The sequence below is a fragment of the Paramormyrops kingsleyae genome, chromosome 2 (assembly GCF_048594095.1).
Source record: "Paramormyrops kingsleyae isolate MSU_618 chromosome 2, PKINGS_0.4, whole genome shotgun sequence".
NCBI classification, from domain to species: Eukaryota; Metazoa; Chordata; class Actinopteri; order Osteoglossiformes; family Mormyridae; genus Paramormyrops; species Paramormyrops kingsleyae.
Genome location: NC_132798.1, coordinates 21,190,577 through 21,213,634, shown reverse-complemented (window position 1 = coordinate 21,213,634; position 23,058 = coordinate 21,190,577). Strand labels below are relative to the sequence as shown.

The window sequence follows — 23,058 nt, the reverse complement described above, 5'->3', positions numbered from 1 at the left end:
CTGAGGAGTGTGATCCCCGTGAAGACGAAGCACCAGCGCCCCAGTCTGCCAGTACCTGTCAGCAGCTTCAGGAATCCCACAAGCCAAGCAAACTCAGAAAGCCTCCTTCATCAGCCTGACAGCTCCCTTTACTGCTGGTGTCCATCACCGGGTTCAGGGGTTACCATGGCGACAGGCACTTACACACACAGCTACGCAATGCTGCCTCAGCAGTAGAGTCACGGCACATGGCCCATTCAGGCTCAGTGTCCCCTGACTCCCTCGGGATGCAAGAGAAGTTCTGCTGGAGGTGTGAGTAAATGATCTGGCTTCTGCCAGACGCTCCCAGCACACCCACATTACACGTTTGGGTCTACCAGCTCTATCCGGAATCTTCTCCTGCAATCTGATCCAACTCACCACCAGGTGGTGATCATTTGACAGCTCCTCTCTTCACCCGAGTGTTCAAAACCTTTGGACACATATCCGATGATCAGGGGCGCCGTAAGGGGGTGGAAAGCTAGGACGATTCCAAGGGCCCCTGAGTGACAGGGGCCCTAAAAAATTAGGAAAATAACTGGATTGGTTTGGACTGGGGGGCCTAATATGATATGCTTTCATGGGGCCCAAAATCTCTAGCAACGCCCCTGCCGATGATATAATTGAACTGCAGCCTAGGGTGTTCAGGCCCAGGTGCACTTATGAACACACTTACGTTCGAACATGGTGTTCGTTGGACAAACTGTGGTTAGCACATAAATCTAACAATGGAGCCACTCGGCTGTTTCTCCCGATCACACCCTTCCAGGTTTTAGCTGATACTCTGAACTGATTTGGTGCGTATGCAGAGACAAAAGTCAGAACCCATCCCCCGACATGGAGTCAAAGGAAGGCAAACATCTCGTTCATCAAGGTGAACTCCAACGTACTGGCACCGAACCCACACCTGCCCGGCACCTCTCACCATGGGCAACTCCAGAGTGGAATAGAGTCCAGCCCCTCTCCAGGAGTTCAGTTCCAGAACCTAAGTTCTCTGAGTACTCTGAGATGAGCCCGACTATCTAGTCAGTATCTCTATAACAACAACAAACAACAACAAATTTATTTCTGTATAGCGTGTTATCACATTACATCGTCTCAAAGTGCTTTACAGCATCCCCACCCAAAGCCCCCAGTGAGTAAGCCATAGGCGACAGTGGCAAGGAAAAACTCCTTGGAAGGAAGAAACTTTGGGAGGGACCAGACTCAAAGGGGGAGCCCATCCTCCAGGGGTCAGTCAAATCGGAAATATCTCTATACCTCCCGCATCAGCTCAGGCCCCTTTCCCATGAGAGAGGTTGCATTCCATGTGCTTAACGCCAGTTTTGGTAGCCACCAATTGGTCCGCCGAGGCCCCTGCCTTCAACTGCCACCCAATCAACATTGCACACAACCCCCACGGCCCCCCCTACAGGTGGTGGGCCCACAGGAGGGTGGACCCATGTAACCCTTTTGGGCTATGCCCGGCCAGGCTAAATGGGTTTCATTCCCAAAACATAAGAGCAGCTACATTTATGAGTAGCTCTCAAACTTGCAGGACTTGTTTTCACCAGTGAAGCAGAAAATAATTAGTGCCTGAATCATCCCATGTATGATGCTTCCTGCTGGTGGCCCCACTGCTTCCTGGGATGGACTCCAGGCTCAGTAAGACCCCTTCGGGGGGGCTGTCATGTGTCATGGGAAATGGATCGATATCTATGTACCGTGTCGGCAAAATTATTTGTGCAAAAATGGTCAAAAATTTAAATGAAATTGAGGATGTTGAAGAACAAACACTAAACACTGCCTAAAATGTTAAAATTATGTGTGTGTTATGCAAAGAAACAAGAAAAACTTGCATTCTAAACATTCCGGAATTGTTTTCAAATCATGTTATTTATTGCCTTCAAATAATTATTTGTGCACCTGGCCATTCATAGAGTTTGACAAATATGTGACAATAGGAAGAGTTCCCAGCTATAACAAAGATCATTTAACACGACTCGTAACAGCAGGGGCTCCAAATAGGCAGGTAATTGGGGGTCCTTAGTTTCTACAAATAGCCTTGGTGGCCCTTCTCCAAACAAGCATTTGTTGGGTTGGTTGAGTTTCCCAACATTGGTAAAACTGCTGAAACATCCAATGCATTGAGGGAAAGAGTTTCACAATCAGGGTCTTTCTGTTCGAAAAATTGCCACCAGACTTGATATGAGGCACAGTACTGTGCACTACATCATTCAGAAGTTGAAGAAGACTGGTGAAATCTTTACTTTGGAGGGAAGAAGGAGAAAAAGAAGGACCAATCCAAGGACAGACAGGTACATCAAAGAGATCCGAAAGTTGTTTGCTACACAAATTGTAAAACAAGTCAAGGAGGCTACTGGCATTCAGGTTTGCACAGAAACAATAAAGAACACGCTGAATGAACATGGGCTGCTATGATGGAAAAATCTGCTGCCAAACTGCTTAGGTGTCGCTACATTTCCCAACAAGGTTACGAGCCCAATCACACTGCAAAGCGTGTGAAAGCCTTTCTCACCAAGTAGAAGGTGAAAGTGTTTGAGGGACCCCCACAAAGTCCAGATCTCAATCATACTGAGCACCTCTGGGCTGAGATGGAGAGGAAATGCCCAGCAGACCCACCATGCAACAAACAGAACTTGAAGGACATGCTCCAGCGTACATGGGAGAGCCCTGACCCAGCCATTGGCAGCCGCCTTGCTGAAAGCTGCCCAGGGGGCTGCATGCTGTTATTGCGGCCAAAGGAGGGCCGACCAGATACTGAGCAGGACTACGAGAAAACTCCAATGGCCAGGTGTACAAATAATTGTTTGAAGGCAATAAATTATATCATTTGAAAACAATTCCATAATATGTTTTGAATAAAAGATTTTACTAGTTTCTTCACATAAGACACACGTTTTAGACAGGTTTTAAAGTTTGTTCATTTAATTTCTATTTTGACCATTTTTTTCACAGCGAACTAATAATTTTTGGCTACACTGTATATCCATTTTGGCAGGGAGACAGAGTATCAGGCAGACACTGAGTGATTCACACAAAGGATAGGCAGGGGATTTGTGCGGCGTGACAAACCGCAGGAAACACAGTGAAGAAAAAATGAACGCAGGTGACATCCAGAAATACCCTTCATGTGTGTGTCAGGCATGAAACACAAAAGACAAGCAGGCAGACAGCCTGGCAAAAATCAGCCAGTAGCCGTGTGACAGTGCAGTGTCCACACGGGGGCGTCTTTGTGGCATCCATTTCTCCTGATCTCCTCCTGCTTGCGACGGACCCAGAGGGGTGTCACAGAGCTGGCAGACGTCCCCTGGGCCCCCCCATCACAGTACAGAGTATGGAGCGCATGAACAGCCCCATGGCAGAGAGCCAGACCCAGTCAGTCCGCAGGACACTCATGCTACCTGTCTTTCCCTTCAAAGGACATTCCTTCAGCAGGTCTGCTCTGGCCCCCACCGGGGTGGTTTCCCGGGCAATGATGACCCGAACCCGACCTGGAAAAATAAACATTCATATGAGGAATAATCAAATAGATCTGGAAAAATATCCACAATATCGATGATATATTGGGATAATATTGTCATATTACTGCTGTGCGAACAGCATACAAAATTAGACATAAAAATCTTTGTGTTTGTTGCTTGTGGTCATTAACTGTAGTAGAAATATTTTACTAAATGGCAATATTATGTCTTATTGTCAATAAACACTTTAAAGAGGCATCATCTCTGTGCTGGAAAAGAATTCTGGCTTTGCTAACCAAAGAAGTGTATTTTTTTTTTGGTTCTGTATGAGGTCTGTGTTTTGGCAGATGCTGGTCTATGATTGGTCTATGTGTTTGTAATCGTGTCCAGTCAGGTGGTTGGGACTCTGCTACAGTGTCAGTCAGTCATATCCAATTGAGATTATTTCCGCTGAAATGATCTACAAGGATGGAAAGCACAGAAATTCAGATGCTACCATTTTCCCCGCATTATTGCAGCATCTGTGGAGTGAGCCAAGCCAAGAAGAAAATTTCACATTGGGGAGTTTAATTAGCAGAAAGGCAGGCAGCATCTACACAGGCAGGCACAGGTGTCATGGGGTTCTGTAATGCTTGGCGCACAGTATGACGATCCTCCCTTGGTGTGGTCTGTCTTGAGTGACCACAACCTTCACGATGTGTGTGGGTGCCCTCATGTGCCCATTGGTCCCAACATCGGGTGTCTGTGACATCTGCATGCTGGGCAATTGCATGATACGACCACCAGGCCTCATGCAAACCCACAATGCGACCCCTATCAAACTCCATCAAGTGCTAGTAATGTTGTCTAATGTGTCTACAAGGCATCCTCTGTGTCTGGTGACTAGACATGCCAGCTCCTTGCAAATAGAATCATTTACATACCCATCGCTGGTCTGCACATGTACCAAATTACATCCAAATCATCCAAAGTGCTTAACTGTTTTTGTCACCGAGTCTATATACACAAAAAACAGACCTTGGGGTGGGCGGAGCTTCAGGGTCAGGAAAAGGAGGGGCTTACCACTCTTCTCCCGCACAGTGAATATGGAGCCTCCTCCTAGGCCCATGCTCTGTGGATTAATGATGGAGGTGCAGAGTAGTGCTGCAATAGCGCCATCTACTGCCGAGCCCCCCTGCTGCAGAATGTCCCTGTCAGAGGAGAATGGCTCATTATCCCCATCCCTGCCTTTAATCACACACACACAAACACACACACACACACACACACCCAGGGGTTCATTACTGACATGAAAGGCACTGTTGTCAGGTTGGACCCTGTGACAGAGCACTCTGTTACGAAATTAAATTCAAAATGGTGAGCTGTGTCTCATGGGAGGGGGTTGTGGTTGATGATGTTTTAATAGTAACAGATCAGATCTTGCAGTGCTAGTGCTAAATGTAGCAGAGAAGGCTTAGAGAACACAAAGCGGAAGAGGCGGTTTCCCGGGTAATGGCAAGTGAGCCGCAGCACATGGAGAGAGAGGGCATCTGCAGGGCGCGCTTCCTGATATTGTACTTGTAGGCCCTCTGGGGAACTGGAAAAGACTGCTTCAGCCGGGAAAGGTCAGATTAAACTGGGACATAGGCGCGAACTCACACAACAATAACTGGATATTCAACAGGAGGTGAAAAGGACGGGATTTTACATGCTAATGTATAAGACAAATGCGAAAAGAAATCAAGAAACTGGTCAGATTGCAGCAATTATAAAAACGCACACATGTTGGCATACCTATTCAAATGGGCACCTTCCATTCATTACTATGGGAAAAACCCTAATCCCAGTCACAACACCCCTAACCCCCACCCAGTCTACCCAAAAGTCTTTTGGCATATTTAGCTTTTGATTGCAGTCACAGATTTCCATACACCTGAATTTCCCCTCTTGGGGACGCAAAAACTGGTCCCCACAATGTCAAAATAACAGGCTTTTATCACATTGTGGGGACATTTGGTCCCCACAATGCAATGTATACTTGGACCACATACACACACAGAGGCCAACTAAAAAGGAGCCATGGGTGATGCATGCACTGATTCACCTCCATGGAAGTGTCACATTTCAGGTGTGGCCTTCAATCTGCCCCCTCATTCCAGGCAGCCAGCTGACAGAGGGCTCGGCCAATAGAAGCAGTCCAATGTACCCCTACTGTACCCGTATTTGTTGTCTGTTGATAATTTTCCTTTATATGTTGCGTACATAAACTGTACAAGTCAAGTCAAGTCAGCTGGGGCTTTACTGTCACACCAACTATTCTCAGGAGACAGACTTCCCCAGACTGCGGGGCTTACATCGATAGACAGGACACGTGCAGGGTGCGAGGTGGGGAACAGGTTAGGGACACTAACACGAAATGTAATAGAAAACACTGACTGAATGTTCCTCGGTTTTTCATTCAAATGGGCAATGACAGGCCAGCGGATTGGTACGCAGTGCACCGTCACGAAAATACAAGTAGGTCATCACGGATGAGCTGTGTCGTAATTTTTACATTTTAAACAAAAATTTAAATCTTAAAGTAAGGGGATTTCAATCCATGTCAGGGAAAGGTCTGAAACACGGATATAAGTACAAAAGTGTTGTTCTATGAGGTAACTTTTTGGCACCAGTTATAGTTAACAGGCAAACTATCTGCTTACCATAAATACAGGTTGCACAGGCAGAGTCTGTGAAACTTGGGATTAACTGCAACTGAAAGACAAATGCAGGAGTAATTCTTTTCAAAGCAGCTTGTGTGAACAGGCCTAAGCGGGAAAAATCTTTCAGGGACCAAAAATACAGAAATTAGAACTTGATGATAAAACGATAATCCTTTATTTGCACAAGTACAGTAACACTGGAATGCTTCTCTTCGGCTGCCCCATCTTGCTCTCCAAAGCCTAGGGGTCGGGGTCACAGGGTCAGCCAATGAGGAGCTGGGGGTTAAGGGTCCTGCTCAAGGGCCCACGGACATGCGACTGTTCTGCTGAGGCAGGGGCTCGAATCGGTTATCTTCTGATCGCTTTGCCGTACACAGATTTGGTGACCTTCACCAAATCCATGGGCTCAATCAGCATGGCTACCATGACATTACTTCAAGGGCATGTGATCAGGGTTACAGCTGATTGGCCAGGCTTTCAAAATTGATTGGACGGCCCTGTGATCAGCAATGCAGATGACTAGCCAGTTGTCATCCATATAATGCATTTGTGAAGTAGTAATATGATCCATCAAATACTTTTTAACAACACATTCACGAGGGCTGATGCTGCCTGCTTTCACCCTTTCCTCTGATACCACTAAGTTGCGTTGCTTCTGTTTTGGAGCGATCTACCTCAAAATTTAATCAGTTCCAGATCTTCACCCATACAATGTTTCTGCAAAATTTGATATGTCAAACATTTTTGAGTGCTAACAATGTATCTATAGCAGAGGGTGATATTCATTAAAAGAAACATAAAAAAATCAGCATTTCTCCAAGGTCCGATATTTAAACTTCAAAAATATTCAAGGTTAGCAGCACTACAACTGAAGACATAACTGCTAAAATAATGCAGGTGACTGCACTGGACGATCACCCGTTTTCTGTAGTGGAGGACGAGGGATTCCCTCATCTCATAATGGAGGTGACTGCACTGGACGATCACCCATTTTCCGTATTGGAGGACGAGGGATTCCCTCATCTCATAATGGAGGTGACTGCACTGGACGATCACCCATTTTCCGTAGTGGAGGACGAGGGATTCCCTCATCTCATAATGCAGGTGACTGCACTGGACAATCACCCATTTTCCATAGTGGAGGACAAGGGATTCCCTCATGTCATTCACCACTTATAAAGGTGTCAAAGCACCAGCCTGCGACATGATCATAATTCATTATTAAATCTGGCTTGCAGATCAAGTTTTTTTTCCACATAAAAAAGCACAATATAACAATATATCAATCAGCGAATCTGCTCCAGCAAGCTCGGCATGTTTACCTGCCAGCACCATCCCATCCCCCCCCCGCCAGGTCGTGATCCCCTTAATGGGCTTCATTCTGCTGTACAGTACAGTGATTGGCCTTAAGGCAATTTTACACTAGCATGTTATCCCCATTTTAAATTATTATTATTGTAATTATTACTATGTTCTTCTTTCTTTGTATTCCATTAATAGTGTATAATTAATTTTTCATTGCAGTATTGGATGACTTTTTCCAGTGAAATTGAATTTAGGCTCTTAAATTAATTGAATAATTAAAGAGAATCATTTCCTCGGAAATGGTTTTTGAGTCAAATCGCCTTGGGGCCCAATGATTTATACCCCTACCAGACTCCAACTTCCAGAAATGCCTCGAGGGGCCATTGGCTTCATGGGTTGTGACCTGCAGCGTGCACTGGGGCTGTTTGCAGGCACGGGTGAAGTAGCCAGGGTGAAGGTCAGCTCCTCCAAGTTGGACTCCAATAGTTGGACTGCCCCCTGCTGGTTGGGATGAGTTATTCCCTCAAGCAGAGGAGTTGAAGAATATCAGGAGGGAGATAAACAAGCCTGGGAATGCCTTGGTATTCCCCCGGAGGGGCTGGAGGTGGTAGCCAGGGAGAGAGAGGTCTGGGGATCTCTGCTTAGACTGCTGCCCCCACAACTTAACCTTAGATATGTGGCAGAGAATGGATGGATGGATGGACGGATGGTTCTGACTTTGCTGGAAGTAGTTGTGTAGCTCCTGCTCAAACATGACTTGCAGTTGTACCTGAGCATTCATCATAAGGCCGGCCAAGTGGCACTTAATCTCACTCCTCACAGCACATATGTCTATAATGCGCTATTTTCCTCACTTGCATGTCGCTTTGAACAAAGGTGTCTGCCAGACGAAAATAAACGCACCATCTCTCACTGGCACTTTATCGTATTAAGGATGGATCTGCATAATCACAGGCAGCCCAGCTACAATAAGGCACCTGCCTGAAGCAGCCCTTTCAGGCGAACCAGCATGTTGTGCAGACTTGGTCTTCCTAGATGGTGCCTATAAAGTGATTTAATCCCTGCAATGCCAAAGGAGCACAGTGCAGAGGACACACAGGCTGGTAGAGAGCTACTGAAGTGGAAGCCAGTTGGACAGAATATTACTAACTGTGTAGGTTACAGCTGATAAGCTATTTCTAGTCAAGTCTGTAGTTTGCAATAACTGCAGGGGCAGGGATATCACACCTATAGAGACTGAGGGATGCCCTCAGCTTTTTTGGAATTTTGACTGTTTTATTGTAATGATAGTTATTTTGTATCATGCAATTGCATTGCAAATGCAGCGAAGCTCATTCTCATTTCTTAAATGCGCGCCCAGATTAAATGTCTCATATTACCACCCCCATCCACTACTAGTATGCGCTGCAAGCATTGGCTGATTTCAGGGGTCAGCTCCGCCCACCGCCCCGCTCCGATTAACATATATTTGCATGTAGTGAACTTGAAAATGAAAAGCCAAAGTAGGAAATGAAAGTCAAATTGGAAAATGAAAAGACAAAAAGGGTTTTTAATTTTATTTTTCAATTTTTCACATCTGACTCATACATGAGTGGAAAATTAAAATGCAAATAGCGCTATTTCATTTTAATTTTAATTTGTGCAGGATTTTTACGCACAGACTTTGGGAAGTAAATGGCAAAGTGGAGATTGTATTTTCTTTTTATCATTTTCATTTTAATTTTATTTTTTGCAGAAAATACCTCCCATAATGAAGGCATTCAAGTAAGAAATGCATTGTACTCTGTACATGACAATAAAAACTTTGAATCCTTGAAATACTTGTATTTGATCTTTTTTCTGGCAGTTATCTTTTTACACAGAGCCACTATACACAATAGTTTTAGTCACTGCTAACAGTTTGTATCAGGAGTTGGTTATTGTAAAAGAAGTGATGTGCATGCAGGTGATATTTGTATAGATTTATCTACACCCTTCTGGCAGTGCTGCCATTGCAGTCAGCTCTCGCAGACTACGAGGAGTAGAAGTTGTCCGACTTGGCTGCAGTCAGTTTATACTCCACCCCTGCAGCTGCCGGTGTTATGCCGAAAAACGCATCCCTGCAGAAAAAGGCATCCCTGCCTTAGAATGCATGCCGGTGTTCCGACGAGTTGAGCTTTTAAGGGTTTTTTGGGGGTTAGGGTTAGGGTTATAGGGGTGTTTTGGGGGTTAGGGTTAGGTTTTAGGGGGGTTTTGGGGGTTAGGGTTTTAGAGTTTTTTGGGGTTTTTTGGGGGTTAGGGTTACAGTTCTACGGGTTTTTTGGGGCTATTGATTAGCACTACGGTAGCCTTACTCAACAAAGTAGCTCAACTCGTTTCAGATCAGCGACCAATCGGTCATTTAGAGACAGGCATGCATGCTACGGCAGGGATGCCTTTTTCGGCATAACACCTGTACATGGCACTCCACGTCGCGTCAGCTGCAGACAGACCAAAGCCCAAGTCGAATACACCCATTGTTTCTTTGAGGGAGGATGGGCAAAATTACAACATTACATTCCAAAGCCAGAACATTCTGGTAACTGGGAATAGTGCAAGCACTGGCACGACATGCTACCTGTCACTGCAATGGTTTTGTCCTCGAATTTGGGGAACAAAGATGCCGGTACAGCCTGTGTATAGATGCTCCTTTGTTTAGCGGTATTTTCCCGTTAGCCTTAAGCACTGCACTATAGGGTCCTGCAGGGAAACGGGGTGCAGTGGACATTTCATGTTCATCTCAGGGACACGGCTGGCCTTCCTCTGACCCCTGAAGGGATGCGTTCTCGCAATGATTCAGGGGCTGCAGCCACACAGAGCAGCTTGATTGGCCTGAAGAGGCAAAAAATATTCTAGAAGCGAGAACATCAGGAAGGAAGCTGTCAGCAATACGCCGACAGCAGGAGCAGATGCTCATCACACAGCTCTGGGAAGCGTCGTTCTGGAGATGATCGAATCATAACCCAAATCTGTTTTAAGGTGACACAGGAGAGCATACAGAGGCAGGGCCACAGCTGCACTGAAGGATGCTGATTGGCCCTTAACCTTGTCACTCACCGAATTCAAGACATCTCATTGGTTGATATGGTTTGCCCATCTATATGAATTATAGCCCCTCTTACAGCCCCCATCTTCAAAAATAAAATTTGAGAATTGCTCCTGTGATGGAATAACTGAACTTAGAGCCCCCTTTAAATGGTCCCCGTCCACTTGGCACAGTATTATGCTGCCACATACCTTATAAGTGCAAATTCAACTGTATTGATTAGCTAGTCAAAGACAAGAGCACACATGAGCACTTCTGTGGACCCCACTGCTTGACGTGGTGCTTTGCGTGTTAGTGGGATGTGCTAATGCAGAGTCCTACGGAGAATAAACACATTTAAAAGACATCCTTTGAAGGACACAGCCAACAAAGGCTACACAGAGCATATCCTTCAAAGGACACAGCCAACAAAGACCACACAGACCAAATCCTTCAAAGGACACAGCCGACAAAGGCTACACAGACCACATCCTTTGAAGGACACAGTCAATAAAGGTCACACAGACCATATCCTTCAAAGGATACAGCCAACAAAGACCACACAGACCACATCCTTCGAAGGACACAGCCAACAAAGACCACACAGACCACATCCTTCGAAGGGTGCAGCCCCTGAATTCAGACACAGTCAGTATTGCCATGCAGATGTCAGCTACGGTTTCGGCTGAATGGCTTCAGCTCCAGAATAATAAAATCATCTTCTTATTGCTTCCAAAATGAAGGGCTTCAGTGTGCAACAGGCTTCAGTGTGATCTTACGTCGGCCATGATCATATCACAACTGTTTTTCATATTGTTTAAGACTATTTTGTAAGTTATTGAACAGTGCAACTACAACACATACTAATTACCTTGTTTTAAAAAAGGTAATAACCTAAAAGAAAAACATACTTAGCAACCTCTGTCAGCTGTTTTCTTTTGAGGTGATGAAAAAGGTTAATCGTGCTGCAGTCTGATGTGCGAAATTTATTTTTGCTAGTTTTACAAATGACGGTTTGCGCTGTGTCAGGTTTTGAAAATCCAAACAAATTCCATATTACCAATATTGAATTCCACAGACCAGCTTTGTTCGTGTTGCTACTTAATATGGATTGTGCTGCACGTTTCCATGTCTGGACGAAGACACAAAAGCGAGACAGGAGGAATCCAAGGCATTTGCTATTCCGAAACCAATTTGGCCGACAAAATTTTAGATGCATGTATGAGCCATAGAACCGCAAGTGATCGAATGTGCACTGATGCACGATACTAACAATCTCTTCATAAAGGCAGATCATGAAGACATTTCAATTGTTTATGATCTAATATCGTATCGCATATGATGAAATCGCACACCCATGTAGAACTGTGCTGGGAGGCTTCCCGGGGGGGGGGGCTTTCCTGGGGGGGGATGTTTCTGGGCCATCTCAGCTGCCCTGTACGCCATTTCCAATTCTCTTAATTAAGTGCACCAATGGTACAAACCTGTTTTGGGTGACACTGTATTTGGCAATGGACGTCAAAGTGAAAAGAACAGAGAAAAGCAAGGATAAAGTGAAAGTGCACTGAAAAAATATTTCCAAAATTTCAGTTTTACTTGGAACAGGTGCAGTCCATTACTTTTACTACACTGGGTCAGGATTTCAGTAGCAGAGGTGGGAGCAAAATAGCTTAGATGTGATCACAGGTGAGTGGCTCAGCGGGGCACCATATGGCCTAAAAGACACTGGGTTTCTGTGCTGTTCCCAAGTAAATTTAGCATTAGGACATGCCAACTGTTAATGTGGCTCACTAAACAACTGCCAAAAACAGCGCTCTCATCCAGGGACATGTACAACCATTCATGATCATGTCTACAGAAACACATTCTTACGTCTTTGGACACTGATGGGGTCACCAATAACAAAGCAGAGACCAGGGACACTACTCTTGTTTTGTTAAGCAGGTGTAATCTTTGAAATCCTTAAGAACGCACGTTTACCACTGAGTGTTATTTCAGTCGATTTAGAAATTGTGTAATTGCACATAGTTGGATACTGTTGCTAAAAGTGTTCATTAACAATTTGTGTTACCACTGGGAATCTTTGTTCTGATTTGGTATTTTGTCTGCCATTTTCCGCGGTTAGACTAATGTTTACCGTTAGGAGTGTATTTTTCTTGTAATGGTACCGGGGTGTAATTTCCTGTCAAGTGGCCCCAGTTTCATATTTTGTCGCCGTCCTAGCACTCAAACAACACTTCCTGCCGAAGTGTTTACCATACATCTCGTAAACTAGATAGACTGATATACGGGCAGACATATAATTTGCAATTATTATAAATAAATTGAGCATTTTAAATATTTACTATTTTTAAATTTTCATTCCAGATGGTTTAAATTAAGTGAAGTAAATAAAACTTCTGCGCAACAAATGACAAAAGCTCTACCTTCACCGGCACGTATTTCGTGTTCACAATGCATTAAGCAATTTAAAAAGTTTTTGTTTGCAGGCACTAGTTTGTATTTCAGCAAGGCTTGGAGGTACTTCATCATCTCACACCGAGATTTACCCAATCTTAGTAAAAAAAAAAATAAAAAAAAAGTAGTTTCAGCTAATTTAGAAAAGTAGCTATAAGTAACTATTTTACACGCTATTGTCTAGCAAACGTCTGCATCTGCAATCTTTGAGTTATTAACTGCATCTATATATTATATGTGTCGTTTATGTTCTGCAAACAAATAGTGCCAAGGCTATTCAAATCCACATTGTCACGCAAACCTTGTTCAGGAGACTTAAAGCGATGTGCACCAATACATCACACAAAGCAGCACTTATCTACAGGCTGCCTTTTACTTTGCCTACATATTTTGGGTGACTGGGAAGGTCTCACCTGCCGATCTTCGAGCAAGTCCCGGAGTCGGCGGCCACGGCGCCGCGCTTGAAAAGCCCCACCGAGCAGCTCTGGCGACCGAGGAGCGAACCGCAGAGAATCACGACAGCGATGAGCGCCAGCAGCGCCAGGGAGACGCAGAGGCAGCGCCGGCGCTGAGATCCGGCCATGGCTCGGGCTCCGGTTGCGGCTCGCTCGGGTTCCGGCGTGCTGGGAGATCCACTCCACCGATGGTCACCTGAAAGGTGAGACCGGTTTCCAAATTGTCACTTTGTCACCAGAGGTGACAAACCCAACCTCGGGCAGCCTAAAATGTTTCTTTTTGGTGGTATCGATTAGATGGGCATTTACAAGCATTTTATTTAGCAGAAGCTTTACCAATTAAATAATTGATCAGATTAAATAATATAATTAATGGTTTAACCAATCACTTAAATGAACCAGCTTGCAGTGAAACATAAAAAGCATGACTGATCTACACGTTGCTAAAGTTAATGTACTCCACACCTTCAGTCGGTTATAAATCTCACGAAACAGTTGAACGTTTCCTTTAAAAAGGGACTTTAAAACTGCTATCCTCTAGCAAATTCTGCCCTGCTTTCAGTCTCATTTACGCTCAGCAGTCTTAAAAACTAATTTTCCCGCGACTCAACTGAAAAAGCGGCCGGAAGATGGTTAGATGGATCTATCTAATGTCTAGTACAGAAAGTGCAGCCACACAAGTGTAATTGTGTAAAATTGCGGTCTTCCGCATTAATGAGGCAAGCTGCCACACGAGTCTGCGAGCTGAGGTCGTGCGTGAGAAACAGCACGACTTTGTAAACATTTTTGCGCGTTGATCTATCTTGGACAATTTTAGCTTCTCTTGATTTCACAACGCACCTTGTTTGTTTTCTCAAGGGCTGCACAGTCTGTGTTAATCTCTATGCATTTTGTCATGCTCTTGCGAATGTCGTTTGATCATTTGCTCACACGGTTATCTTTTGTCCGTTTTTGCATGTCATCCTGCCGAGAGCACCAAGATGCGTTAACATGCATTAACTTTTCATTCCATTTCACACCACATAAATTCACATGAATTGCAGAGTGCAGACCCGGATCCCCGGTAGGGAAGGTTGTCATTCAAACAAATTCGAGTAATACGACCGTGATCACTCCACTACACAGCTGTTTCAAAACGCTGTCCCTCATCTTCGAACCGAACCTCAAATTTATTGTAAAACTACCCAGATTGCATCAAATTCTGTTATTGTTGTGCAATATGGTATGTGGAGGCCCTTATGCACTTGTTTACAAAAGCGTTAGAGATCTGTGTATTAGGTAACATTCTCTTAAATACTTAAAATATTTAAAAATATTTAGAGTCTGTTAAAAGCCTGTTTGTTAAACGGTTAAACAGAATGTATATCAGAGTGTATTGCAGGTTAGTAGACCGACCATATTTGGTTATATCTATAGTAGAAACACATTAAGTATGAAACTCTATCTTTTTTCGCGTTAAGAAGTTGAACTTTTTTCCGAAAAATAACTGGGTAAATTTATACACGCCCTTAACAAGTAATAAAAATGTCACCTCATTGATAACTTGACAGCACTGACATCTGGTGGCGTGTTAGCGTCAATGAAGCGCATCAGGAGCGAGGATCTCGCCGATGCGGCCCGAAAGGAAACACCTGTATGGACGGCCAGAAGGGACAAAACGTTTTGGTTTTATTCGCATTTTAACACCCTTAAAATTGACGTGTTTACGCGCAGATTTGGTACGTGTTAAACCGTAATAACGTGTTAACACGTTAAGAATCAGAATCAGCCAGGGCACACAAGGAAATTGGTTCCAGCTGCTAGAGACTCCCTAGTATACAGACAATAAATGACACTATACAAACAATAAATTACACTATACAAGACTATACACTATACAATTTGAAATATACACACATGGGTAACACAGTACAAGTATAGGGTGCAAGGTTAAGTGCAAACAGAGTTTAAGGGGGGAAATTTACAGAACGCAGGTGACACAGCTTAGCTGTTTATGAGGGTGATGGCCTGAGGGAAGAAGCTGCTCCTATGTCTGGTGGTTTTTGTAAACAGAGTTCTGTAGCTCCTGCCAGAGGGGAGGAGCTGGAAAAGATCCTGGTGTGTCCAGGGTGTGACGGATCTGCAATGCAATTTTATCTGCCCTTTAGGCCTTCCAGAGATGTGGGCAGTGTGAGATAGGATGAGGCGGTCTACCTCACCACTGTATCATCAAGACGAACACGACGTAGGAGCCACGTTTCTCCGGGGGAGTGTTCAGACCTTTCTGTAAGCCAGCGTCTTCTCTACGCTGGGAATATGTAACAACAGCGTGGTCTCTACACGCCGTCTACATTCCTGCTTACATATTCACTACTCATTTATACCGGAGAAAGCATTTCATAGAATGTGCTGAGGTTGTGCCTAATTCTGCATTGGCACAGTGCCACTCACACTTAAACAATTTCTTCCATCTACAGAATATAGAGCAAAATAATGTGAAAACTGTCTCACGTTTCTTGTATTATTATGACCACAATTTTCTAAAGGAACCAACTAAAAAAAAAAGACTAAAGTCTAAACTAAGTGGCTATTAAATAAGTGTCACACGGGAGCCTTCAGGAAGTCCAGTATCTCTTTAGCACACAGACACAGGACTTCCTGTATCAAAAGGGTCAAATTTTGTTTCCTTTCTCCTCATTAACGCACTCAAATTTGATGTGTTAACATGCACATTTTGTACATGTTAATGCATAATAAGGTGACGCCATAAGCCTGTTTTCCCACTGACACTAGCTAGTATGCCCCCTTCAGGCCCGGACCCAGCATTATTCAAATCCCTTGCGCCTCCCCCCCCCTCCCCTTATCCCAGCTATGCTATAAAGCATATAGTTGATTCATTTTATCAGAAAAATGAGTCATATAATGTATACAATGTGGAAAAGGTGTCAGAATATCAAGTCGATTGCATTTTAAATTTTTTTTTTGCTGAACAGGAGCGGTATTACATAACTGAAAATAAACCGTCTATGATCACATTATTAGTAGGACACCCTGGACAGGATGCCAGTCCATCACAGAACATACACGGCACGTTGTGGGAAATTTTGGGACACCAGGTCACCTAAATGCTCATTTCTGGGTAGCAGGAGGAACCAGGAGAAAATTGATGGAGGCAGAACTGTGGTCTGAATCAAGCAAATTGCCCTGGGGCCATGAAGCTTCAGTACCACCACATCATCATCCCACATAAATGATGCAAATTAATGGGATATTAATGAATAATCGTTCATGAGGTGAGGATAAAGGGACACTTATTGTAACACACATCTTTGTGAGTATGTGAAGGTTTGTGATTGCTGTATGATCAGCTCCTAAGATATGATCTGATTTTCATCTCAGTAATAAGTAGATGCTGTCAGAACCTCATCTGGTTTTGCCCAGTGCTCCTGCTCCTGGCTTTATCCAGTGCTCCCTCTCCCAGGATTGCCCAGTGCTCCCACTCCAGTGTTTGCCCAGTGCTCCCTCTCTGGGGATTTCCCAGTGTGTGCATGTGTGCGTGTGTGTGTGTGTGTGTGTGTGTTTGTTTGTTTGTCTCAAAGGAAAGCAAGGTGGCACATGCGAGAAGAATTATTCCAAATCAAGCAGCATGCTTCATTTCTTCCATTTATAAACTTAAACCTGCCTGGCTGTGGACAGACAAAGGCCCCAGTCTTAAGGAATCCTTTTGTGAACATTTCCAGTCTTGTAAGCATCAGCTAATCTTCCGGGGACCCTTGAAATCTCTTCATTGTGAAGAGGAAGTAACTGGCATTGTGTGTGAATTTGTGCAGCACATGTCAAACCCACAGCTGAATTTATTGGAGCACTTGACACAAGTGATTAATTGTCATTGGTGACACACTGCAGCAAAATGTCTACTCTACATTTAACCCATATGTGACATAGCAGTGGACAGCTATTATTTAGCACCTGGGGAGCAGTGTCTTGCTCAGGGTACCTTACTGGTTGGGGATTCAAATCAGCAACCTTTCAATCATAAGCAAACTTTCCTAACCAGTAGGCCACCACTGCTTCACAGTAATAGGAATACATTACAAAGCCTTTCAAGAGCCAAATAGAGGAGCTATTCAAGTAAAAACACCACAGAGATGAGCTTATTCCTCTACCACTCCGTCTTTTCAAGACGTCATCATCCTAAAGGTTCATATACTTTTTCTATCATATCAATGACATGTTTGAACCATTGTTTAGTAAAGAATGTAATGTAATCTTTCTAAAATCTTGTGTGTGTTGTTAAAAAGAACAATGGGCATTAATGGTTAGGGAAGTGCACTCGTGATTAAAAGATTGCAGGGTCGAATCCCTGACCAGCAAGGCACCACCTAGGTACCCAGAGCAAGGTACCGCCCCCCAATCACTGCTCCCCGGGCGCTGAATTAGCTGTCCACTGCTATGTCACATTGTCACATATGGGTTAAATGCAGAGGACACATTTCGTTGTTGTGCACTGTGTGCTGTGGTGTGTCAATAATGACAATCTCCAAATTTATTATTATGGCTTGATTATAATAGAGGTGGGGGTCTGTGAGGACGATGGGGGGTTTCTCAGAAAGAGGGGGTCTCTGATGATGATAGAGGTCTCTGAGAAAGGGGGGTCTCTGAGGACTATGGGAGTCTGTGAGGGTGGTGGGGGTCTCTGATGGTGATAGGGGTCTCCGAGGGTGGTGGTGGGGGGTCACTGAGAAAGAGGGGGTCTCTGAAAAAGAGAGGGGTCTCTGAGGATGATGGGATTTCTGAATTGAATTTCTGAATTTAAGCATGTGCTATGTGAAGGCAGAGACTCACAGGAACTAGACAAAATCCCTGCCTGAAAGTGATCCTTGTGTAATTCATGTGTAATACTTGTGTAATTCAGTCTTCCATGATTCTCCAGTATGGGATCTCAGAGGGTCAGCACCACATGCCAGGGAGCACAGGGCACATGACGGGAGACACCCTGGATGGTATGTCAGGCCATTGCAGGCGACACACAATCAGATTCACATCAAGAGCAATTCAAAAACACTGGCTCACCTAAACTCATGTTTTTGGACTGGGAGGAAACCAGAGTATCCAGAGGAAACCCACACACACTCTGGGATCACATGCAAACCCCACACACACACATTCCGAAGGGTAACCCTAACCACGCTGCATCCTAAGCCACCCTGCTGCCCAAAGATCCCTGATTTTCAGGCTTGGGTCACAAGCAGCCACCTCAGATCTATGTTATACATATGAAATGTAAAACATTAAATTGATTGCATCACACGATTAAAAGGTGCTGTTGCAGTGGGAACCTTCTATCGCTGCCATGGGCTATGAATGAGACCTCCTCTGCTAGAGTAGCAGTCACGTCTAACTGGTCACAGCTGGTTCCACTTTATTTATAAGCTTAAAAGGGTCAGTTCTACACAGCAATGGCAGCTGCTATGGGCTGCTGGTGATAAATGCACAACATGTTTAAAGGAAGTTTGTCTGTGAAACATGTTCTGCTGCATCTGCTCCTGTCCGTTTTTTTCTTGCTTATTTAATCAAAGAGCAAATATATGCCAACAAAGGACTTTCAGTACAGTCTGCAATAGATTATAATCCACCAAGGTATTTAAAAAATGTTTTATTAAGCATGTTCTCCCTAAGTGTGTTTTATTTTTTCCCCTTTCCTTGTTTAAAATCGATTGCTTACATCTTGCCACAGCAAACGGGCAGCTTGCATCAGACAGGACATGCATGTAGGTGTTATGAAGGAGAATGACCTGGTGTTCAGCTCTCTGAGGCCACACGCTCTGTCGCTCACTCCGAAAGCTGCCAGCGCTCTGTCTCCCTGGCCAAAGCGCGCCTGCAGTTACATTTACGTCTAACGGTGGGGTGCGGATGGGACTGGCGAAGCCCGCGGGGAGTCTGCTTCAGCTTCATTCTGTCTGTGGCCCGGCCTGGCAGGCACCACGCAGCGCCTCTGCACCCCAGCACTGGCTTCCAGTTTACACTGAGCATGTAGGTGTGGCCGCCCCCGCTTGGAGCCTGCCGCTGCCGGCACACTTACATAATGGCAGATGTTTAGCAGTCGTCTTTCCAGTAAAGACGGAATATAAACAGCAATGTGGGGGGGGGGGGCGGTAAAAATCAAGCAAAGAGAACTGAACTCGCATTTAGGAAACAGAAGAGCCCATGAGGAGCTACAGTGCAGGGGAAGAAAACAGTGATGCTGTTTTGTCCCATAAAAACTCTCGGTACTCCTGCAGTATTGATACGGACATGACCCTACCATCCATCGCCAAATGTATACCCCTGTGTCAAGAAAGTAGATTTGCATTTAATTGCTTACTTGGCATTTTAATCCAAATAATGTGTTTTACACATTTTTTCCTGCTGAAGCAGCTTAGATCAAGTGCATGTCAAGGGTACAACAGCAGGGCCACCATCAAGCCTAAAATGAGGCCTGATCCCTGTGGTGTCAGTAGTCCCCCTGGCTGATGTCACCATGCAATGAGTCACAGGTTATAGGTCACAGGAAAACCTGTAGGGGCCCCTTGTGTTGGGTGAATAGATGATGGATCATTCAGCAGGCTGGACCTAAGCACCAGGCAAGGCCCACAGCATCTCTAAGCCGGCTGTGAGCAGCAGCAGCCTAATATATATCTGTAACCCCAGCAGCTGCTCTGAAGGGGAGGGGGAGGCGCTCGGGCTCCCTGGGCGGACATCTCCAGAGCGCAGGGAACAGCATCGCGGCACATCTGCTCAGATCCAGACTTAAATGGAAATGCCCAGAGCTTCTGGGAGGCAAACCGGCCGGGGGGGGGGGCTCTCTGGGCCAAGTGGGAGGATTTGGCAAAGCAAGTGTGTATGGAGAAGTTAAAGAAGAGCTTGGCGGAAGCGACTGTCCCAAGCAGCACTGCGGAGCCCATCTGCAAATGAACATGGAAAGTGCTTCGAGACATAAGAGAGCTGGTCAGCGATGAGGGTATTTAAAGCAATGGAGACTTTTTAGAAGAAAAACGTGCACAATATGTGCATTTTACATGCAATCTCACTCCACTGAGAATGGTCCACCGACACATAACTAACTTTTCATTTCAGTAATGAAATGTTCTGGAATTTTTCAAGAGTTCTGAGGTGGCTTTCTGGATGAGCTGAAATGGCCTGACGCCACGTGTTGATAGTACAGCTGTGAAGGAGCTGACGTAACACAGGGGACCGATTCTCTAGATGTTTTATAGGAGAAACCTGCAGTTCAGTTCTGCAGTAAGTTTGTGGTGAGGTGTGTAGAGATGAGAGACATCGGGGTGGAGATGTCAGAGAGGCAGACATAAGATGAAGGGGAAACCATTCTGTGGCAAGAAGATTGGTAGCGCTTTCAGGATGAGAGGAAGGAAGGAGGGACTGAGTTGAAGTTTTGAAGGACCATGTGGAGAGCAGTGGGTGTAGGAGGGGGGGGAGGATGGGTGGAGTGCAGAGAGATGGAGACTGGTTGAAGATGTGGAAAGGTGTAACTGTGAGGTTGTGGCACCGTAGGTTCTTGTGAAGACCAAGTCTAAGGTTTTCTCAGTCAACAGACACAAGGAGGTGGAGGCAGCCGATGGATTATAGGCTGTTGACAGATGATGCTGAAAGTGCTCAGGGGGTTATAGGTGCTGTGAATTCTGGACGAACTTGGCAGGATGTGCAGCTCATCTCCAAGCAGCTGAGTGGACCAGGTGGGTGATGAACAGCAATTATATTGAGGTTAGTGGGGTTTGAGATATTTATAGCATGAATAAAAAGGTGAGGGCTGTGTGTGTCCATGCCAGGAAATGAGCAAAGACGCAGCCCAGCACGATGAGCGGAGCCTGGCAGGTCGGCGGCTCAGAATGGGGGGTGATTCACAGCTCGGCGAGGAAGAAGAAGTGGAAAGACCGGTGGGAGATGAGGGAAAGAGCGAAAGCGACTCTCCTGATTGCAGACCGGCAATTCCAGGGGCAGCAGTAATGCTGCAGGGGGCAAAAGCAGAAGGTAAAGGGGCTTGGTGAAGTGCGGCAGGAGAGACTGCTGCAGGGAGACTGAGCCTTAGCACCAAAAATATGCTGGTAACAGCTTGACAATTGGATTTGGAATATAGTGCCATTGAATGTGTGCTTATCTTTATGGCTTCATAGCTGCTTGGAGCTGCTGTCGCGTCACCGGAAGAAGCTGCCGCTGCTGTTACATGTGTGATGGGTGCCGCGGCACCGCTCTGGAAGGATCACCGTCTGCACCCAAGAGAGCTCGACATCCTGCTTCATCTGCAGACGGGCCTGGAGCCAGATATGCAGATTATTTATATAGCAAAGGAATGTGCTATGATCACCACTTTGATTTTGGCATGATTTTTAATAGCTGAACACAGCTGCCAATAGTTATGTACAGGGGAGCAGTAGGGGCATGAACACCCAGAAGATTCAGGGGGCTGACACTTGACAGGGGCCCTTGAATACATAAATTTTATGGAAAAAGTGGGCAGGTGGACAAGGTGCCAACATTTACTGTTTTTAAAGAGGACCCTTCTGTGTCATAATGGCAAACTTTAAGAATGACGGAGGAGAGGAGAGATACTTGTTATGGTACTCCAGAATGACTGGGCCTTCAACCCCGGATTTTCCTCCTTAGGGCCCTTTGTTAAGCCCAGGCACAGTGTGTGGCTCAGTGGGTCAGAACGCCACGCCCGTGAACGAGAGGCTGCTGGTTCATATCCCATGGTTGGTAGAGTGATGTCACTGTTGGGCCCTTGACCCTCAGTCAAGCACCTTCAGCTAAGCAGTGCAGGTGGTGGCCTGGAACAGAAAAGAGCTGGATTACTGAGAACTGGGATTGAATCCACTGTGTTATGGGACGTTACCATCAGGGAAACAGTGCTTTCTTCCAGGCATTTACATCGAATGTATTTTATAGACGCCTTTGTCCAAACCAACTCACAATATACTCAAAATGCTGTTTCTGAAAGGTCCAAAAAAGTCAGCAGTCAGATCAAAATGCATCTGTGGTGATATTTCATATTCAAAGGTTATATTTTGGTTTGTGTTCTACTGAACAGAAACCGAGAGAGAGCTTTGTTGGACAACAATAATAATTATCAATTATTTGTTCTTGTTGTTCATATAACAAGCATATGTCTGCAAGGCCCTCAAGTTTCATCAAATGTTTGGAGTGAGATTACATTAGGGGCGAAACGTGTGTCTCACGGTCAATGTGTGAGACTTGACGGCCCTGCCTACCGCGTTCATTGGATCTTGCTCTTACATTTTCATCTTTTGTGCACTCCATCTGTGTGCACATCCATACAATAATGTGCTTGCAGCGGGATCGCACATAACTTATTTTGGAATTTAATAACAATTGCTATTTTCCAACTGGTTGGTATAGGTGGCTATTAACTCTGTATAATTCGAGACAGTTATATATAAAGCGTAAAACTCCACTCTGTATGCCTGCGCATCGTTCATCAATTCTGCATAACGGGATACCTTGGTGGTCATTACTCTGTGCTTCTCAGTGTGAGAAATACAAAGTCTAGCATGAGAGCATGTGAACTGATTGAAATGCGCATATCTCACAGTCTGTGCTTGAGACTTGAGAGCCATGCATCTGTATGCATCACTGACTGA

At 45.0% G+C, this 23,058-nt stretch overlaps 1 protein-coding gene and 1 long non-coding RNA gene across 2 annotated transcripts in view; one reads left to right on the top strand and one right to left on the bottom strand.

Annotated features, from left to right (window-relative positions):
- Positions 1–13,551, bottom strand: part of ggt5a (gamma-glutamyltransferase 5a) — a 20,949-nt gene extending 7,398 nt beyond the window's left edge. Inside the window, exons 1-3 of the mRNA XM_023802912.2 lie at positions 13,382–13,551; positions 4,545–4,672; positions 3,423–3,512 (exon numbers count right to left, since the gene is read on the bottom strand). Of these exons, the coding sequence (XP_023658680.2) occupies positions 3,423–3,512; positions 4,545–4,672; positions 13,382–13,551 (388 nt within the window). The remainder of the gene's footprint in view (positions 1–3,422; positions 3,513–4,544; positions 4,673–13,381) is intronic.
- Positions 13,504–23,058, top strand: LOC111839220 (uncharacterized). Its single transcript, XR_002837059.2, has 6 exons — positions 13,504–13,626; positions 15,571–15,688; positions 16,546–16,695; positions 20,988–21,135; positions 21,229–21,430; positions 21,574–23,058. It is a non-coding gene; the product is annotated as an uncharacterized lncRNA (long non-coding RNA).